The sequence below is a fragment of the Physeter macrocephalus genome, chromosome 15 (assembly GCF_002837175.3).
Source record: "Physeter macrocephalus isolate SW-GA chromosome 15, ASM283717v5, whole genome shotgun sequence".
Classification (NCBI taxonomy): Eukaryota; Metazoa; Chordata; class Mammalia; order Artiodactyla; family Physeteridae; genus Physeter; species Physeter macrocephalus.
Window position 1 is genome coordinate 71,839,334 of NC_041228.1, and position 5,809 is coordinate 71,845,142.

Consider the following 5,809-nt stretch of genomic DNA (forward strand, 5'->3'; position numbering starts at 1 on the left):
GCTCTGCGGCACGTGGGATCCTCCCGGACCGGGGCACGAACCCGCGTCCCCTGCATCGGCAGGCGGACGCGCAACCGCTGCGCCACCAGGGAAGCCCCAATTGCCATTTTTTAATAACCTCCCCTAATAGTAAGATCTTTCTGACACCTGACCAACATCTTTCATATTGCAATTTCTCTGCTGAGTTATTTTTTTCACAGTGGAGATGAAAGACATCATTCATCATCCTCTTTTCACATAACAAATATATAGAAGACTCTCTAAGTCACCGCTAGGCATTGTTTCAGTTCTTTTCTCACTTCCAGTTGCTCTGATCACCTTTGTTATTGTCACAATCCCTGCCAAGTTCCCCACATCCACAGATACCCACTTCTGGAGTCGATCATTTATGAGCACTCAGTAGCATGAGTAATGAGGTGACGGCTGCTTGGTCCTGGAACGTTATATGGGTGAATGTTTTTCCAGATTAGGTTGGCTTTAAGAAACCAACATATATTTAAACATCTATCATGTGACAGGCACAGTGCTGATTTGTGTAGCCTGTGAACTATGTTTCCTTCAGCTCATTCTGCTAGAATCAAAGTAATTCCACATGGGGAGGTGGAGGAGCCAGTGCGGGTTTCTCAGGGCTTCCATCCCCAAAGAAGCTGGGGGAGGGATTGCAGATTTGGGCAGGAACCACTGTGGCAAAGAGGCAGCTGATGAAGACTTTCATGCGTGTTTCTTACACCAGTGACTGTTGTCCAAATTTCCTCTGTCTCCATGAAATTACAGAGCACTGGGCCAAAAGAATCGGAAGGTTATCCGAGCAAGTCCACAATGTCATGTTGAGGGAAAGACCCCAGCTCCATCACTGACTACTGGAGAGACTTTGGGAAGGTTGTCTATCATCTATGAACCCCAGGCTCCTTATTTATAGAACGGACTACTAATTAGTACATTACAGTATTTTCATGAGGATGAAGTAAGATAATATACGCAAAGTGCACGTGATATCTATTATTTTATACAGTTGTCTATTTGCTACTTAGAGTTTTCTAGGAATGGAGTCATGATATCTATTTCCTTGTTTTCTAGTATTTTATCAATCAAGTGACCATGATTCCTTCCTTATACTCAACTGAAATCTGTCCAGTTTGAGGTGTTTCTGTTGTAGTTGTTGACTCCCTTCCGGTTAGTCAAATATTTGAGTACTAGGCACAGTCACGGGCAGCTTTACGGATGCTCCACATACGTTACCCCATTGAATCCATCCTCCCTCCTCCAGCTGTGAAACTATAGTCCAGGTGACAGAACCAAGTCTCAGAGACTTCAAGGGGGGCCCCTGGGACCACACACATAGAGCCTGGATCCCAACCTAGTCTTTCTTCCCTTTTCCCTCTGCTATGTTGCCCCCAAGACACATATTAAGTTTCTCTTTTGTAGTCTAAATCATCCTTTTTTCCCCTTCGATTTGGCAATCAACTACTGATAAGAAAAATAAAATAAAACTATCATTTTAGAAACATACACCATGGTACCGACTTCAACTCCTTTTTGGAATGAACAATAATCATGATAATGTTGGGTTACATGTGAAAGGTGTGTTTCAAATATGAGTGGAAAATTAAACCAATGATTAGTAGTGGTAGGTCCAAATTATTTCAGGTTTGGTTAGTTTTGGCCAAGTTAGAAGGATTAATATTTTCCATCTCATCACACCTTTACTTACAGATGAACAGGCTTTAACTCAACATGGTCCTGGTAGGAGGAGTGTGCATCAAGTCCGCCTATGAAATCAACTGAAAATACAACACAGCCCAATATGAATAAATGTGCAAACTCATATAATACTAGCTGACTTTAAAAGAACACTAAAAATAATATTAACAAAAATATCTGCCTATCACAAAAATGGAAGAATGTGTATTGAAGATAAAGACTGTTCAAAATATTATCAGTGGTCAAAAAATGGGGAAATTTTAAGAAACACACATAGAACTTGGGATCTTAGGGACTGAAAAATCACAGTTGTTACTGGCTTTAGTGAAAAATGAAGTAACATTAAATAACATTAGATTTTAAATAATGTGTTTGTCCTTAGGCATATAGATATGCCCTTTCCCGCTATATATCAAAAGATATACCTTTTCTTCTTGTTGCCAGAATCCATTTTTTTCCTTAAGAATATTTATTGCATCATTAGAAAGACCTTTGAGAAGCCACAAAATCTATGTCCTTGCCTTCTGTCCTCAAGACGTTCCTGACAAATAAGCACCTGCATTTTGTTGGGTCCCCTAATTTTCCTTCCTTTTTTGGCCATGCCATGCGGGCTCTTAGCTTTCCGACCAGGGATCGAACCCATGCCACCAGCATTAGGAGCACGGAGTCAACCACTGGGCCTCCAGGGAAGTCCCTAAGCACCTGCGTTTTGCAGAGGAGGTTTCGACTTCTCTCTGGTAGTGTGGTGCTTGCCTCACAGTCTGTATAGACTCACTATTTTTGGTAATATTCTTTCTAATTTCTTTCTGTTTTGATCAAAGCCTCAATCTTTCTTTTCCAAACCTACTGTCTACAGCTAATCTTAGTTCATTTCTCCTGTTGTTTTTTTTTTTTTTTTTGTCATAGTCCATTAAAAATATTAATTAGGTCATACCAAGCTCCGGCTATACTACAGCACTCTAACATTAACAGGTATGTGGGCATATAGGAACACTGAACTCTGTGTCTGTGTGTTTAGGTACACAGCATGTGAATATTATATTATATCCTCCACTCAAGACAGGCATGCTAGTGAACTGTGATTTAGAGAGAGATGAATTAGCCTAGAAGTTCTAGTGAAGTCTTGACCTACTCTGACTTGCTCTGTCCTTCCATTGCCACTGAAGGAGGTGAGGTGAAGTTTCACCAGATCACTGTGTAGACATGAGCTTTGGAGTCCTCTGGGGCTCACAACAACCAGGTGACAAGGGACCATCTCCAGGTAGTACCCCTGGAGACCAGAGGAGCCTGAGGCCCATCCTTTCCCTACCAAGTCACCTAGGTTACCTGGATACAACCTCAAGGAGAGAAGCAGTGAGAGGGGAGTCAATGTGAGACACTAAAAAGATTTTCCCAGAGAGAATGAACAGTGCCTAAAGGGCCCATTTAGTCAGACTGGATTAAGTTTTTATTCGATTAGATATTTAATCAGATATCAACTCCCTTACCTTGTTGACCAATGGGTGGGAATTTAGAAGAAAGATCACTTGATCAATTAAGATCATTGACTAAAAGTTGAATGATCCTACAATTTATAGGGCACTTTTGGAAGTTAAAGGGGGTGTTAAAATAAACAAAAGTATAAATATATACATTTGTGAATAAAATTATTCAATTGAAAAATTATATTCAAAATAAAATTATTTATAAAAATAAAGATAAAAATGAATACCTGTATTAATTAAAGCAAAATAGAAAGAAAACTTCTTTACATTTATCGTTTGAACGTTAAAATGGAACATTAACAGAAAGATGATTTTTGGTATATATTCAGGTACTGCCATGAATCTGCTCCTTAGCCCATCTCTGTCTCTAATATGCCAAATCACTGATATTTTGGGGAAAAATATATACATAATATATAGTTTTTTCAATATGGTTTTATTATTTTCATAAATTTATTTACAATCTTATTCAAAATTTCTTTTTATGATTAGTAAATTTGAAATAGTTGATACCTTAATTGACCCTAAATCACAGTATTTGTTTTTACTCTATTTGCTTTATTGTTTGCTGTTTCTCTTCCATATACATCTAGATCGACATGTATTCACACATACACACACAAATAATATATATACATAACATTTTTCTGAATGATTCAAGAGTAAGTTACTTGCATAAAGCCCTTCACCCCCAAATATTTCAGTGAGCATTTCCTCTAAATAATAATATTCTCTTACATTTACACAGTAGAGTTTTCAACTTCAGGAAATTTAATACTGATACCATATTTTTATCCAAGCAAACAACCATATGCCAATTTGTTAGTTGACCTAATAATTTCCTATGTAGCATTAACTATTTTAACTGTGGAAATATCTTCCGTATCGGTGCTGCTAAAGGCCAAGCAAGTTTGCTAAAGAGAGGACAGGTGCAATATAGTTTAGCCCAAATACCCCCCCAGCACTGTTATTTTACATCCACTCAGCACATCTTTCCTTGCCAAAAATGTCACAGGACACAAAATTTAAATTGTATCTATTTAGGATTCTTTGAAGTTGATTATAAATCAACTTCTTTTCATTTTGGTGCAAAATATAAATTTGTCACATAAAACCCAGGAGCTCTGTCAAAAGAGTCTTTTCTCAGGTTAAGAAATTTCAGAAGGAAATTTTAAAATTGAAAACTAAATTTTGTATAACATTTAAACGCTAATTTGTCCAGTTTGCTTGCTTTTGTGAGCATACATTTCAGTGTTTTCCTTTTTCATAAGCTTTCATTTATTGCCATTTACTAAAAGCTTCAAAAGATGATTTGGGGGTGCTTCGTTTGATTTAATAACTTGATTTAATGATTTGTTATATTTGATTTAATAACGTGATTTAATAATCAGTTAAATTCTTTAACTGATCTTGAATGCGGGGCAGCTAAAACGTAGAAGACTCATTTATGAAGCGTTCACAGTCATTGTAGGGAACTTAGATAAATTTACAAAGCAGTTCTTTAAAGGCTGAAATAACCCTACCTCTGACTGATGAAGAGAAGCAAAGAGAGAAAATGGATTCTGTCATCCTGAAGTGGTTTTTGTTCGTTTGTTTGTTCGTTTTCAACATCAACCTCATTACAAAAATATTCTCAGGGAAATGCAAACCCAAACCACAGTGAGATACTACTTTATACCCACTAAAATAGCTATAATAAAAAAAATCAGATAATAACAAATGTCGGTAAGGATGTGGAGAAATTGGACACCATGTACTGCTGGTGGAAATGTAAAACGGTGCAACCACTTTGGAAGACAGTTAGGCAGTTCTTAAAAGGGTAAATCTAGTTACCATATGACCCAGGAGTTCCACTCCTAGGTATATACCCGAGAGAAATGGAAACATACATCCACACAAAAATGTGTACACAAATGTTTATAACAGCATTATTCATAATATCCAAAAGGTGGAAAAAGTATTGTAGTTTATTTACCCTAATGTGGGTGTGTGTGTGTATATATATATATAAATTTGGGGAACTAGACAAGACTACCAAAAGAGTAACTATTAAGGAGGAATCATTGAAAAGTAGGTAATTAAGAAAGTGAAAACATGAAGAATCCTTTATGGATGGAACACAGCAATGTGGCCTCTTGACAAGAGAAGGCTGATGTTTCCATATTAGAAAAATAGTTTTTTATGCACACACCAGAGTAGGAAGATAGTTGAAGTAAAGAGGTAAATTGAAATGCAAATGGAGGGCAAGTGTATAGACTCTGAAAGTGTTTTTAAAATGATGCTTTAAAAAATGAAGTTTTTTCTGCTTTTTTATTTTTTTAAGATGACTTAACAAAATACTTGAAAACAACTCAGTAGGAAAGACCTTCAGCTTTTACGTTTGCAGAAAGGTAGTTATATCACATTGTTAAGAAAGTGAAGCAACCGTGCATTCTAAAAGGCACTGTAGGGGCTTCCCTGGCGGCGCAGTGGTTGAGAGTCCGCCTGCCGATGCAGGGGACGCGGGTTCGTGCCCCGGTCCGGGAAGATCCCACGTGCCGCGGAGCGGCTGGGCCCGTGAGCCATGGCCGCTGAGCCTGCGCGTCCGGAGCCTGTGCTCCGGCGCGGGAGAGGCCACAACAGTG

The 5,809-nt window shown here is 38.1% G+C and overlaps 1 protein-coding gene across 2 annotated transcripts in view; it reads right to left on the reverse strand.

Annotated features, from left to right (window-relative positions):
• Positions 1-5,809, reverse strand: part of NKAIN3 (sodium/potassium transporting ATPase interacting 3) — a 560,708-nt gene that overhangs the window by 5,898 nt on the left and 549,001 nt on the right. Inside the window, exon 6 of one of the 2 annotated variants that reach the window (XM_055091170.1) lies at positions 1,712-1,781. The exons of the other annotated variant lie outside the window; for it this stretch is intronic. Within the exon in view, the coding sequence (XP_054947145.1) occupies positions 1,712-1,781 (70 nt within the window). The remainder of the gene's footprint in view (positions 1-1,711; positions 1,782-5,809) is intronic. 2 annotated transcript variants of the gene reach the window in all.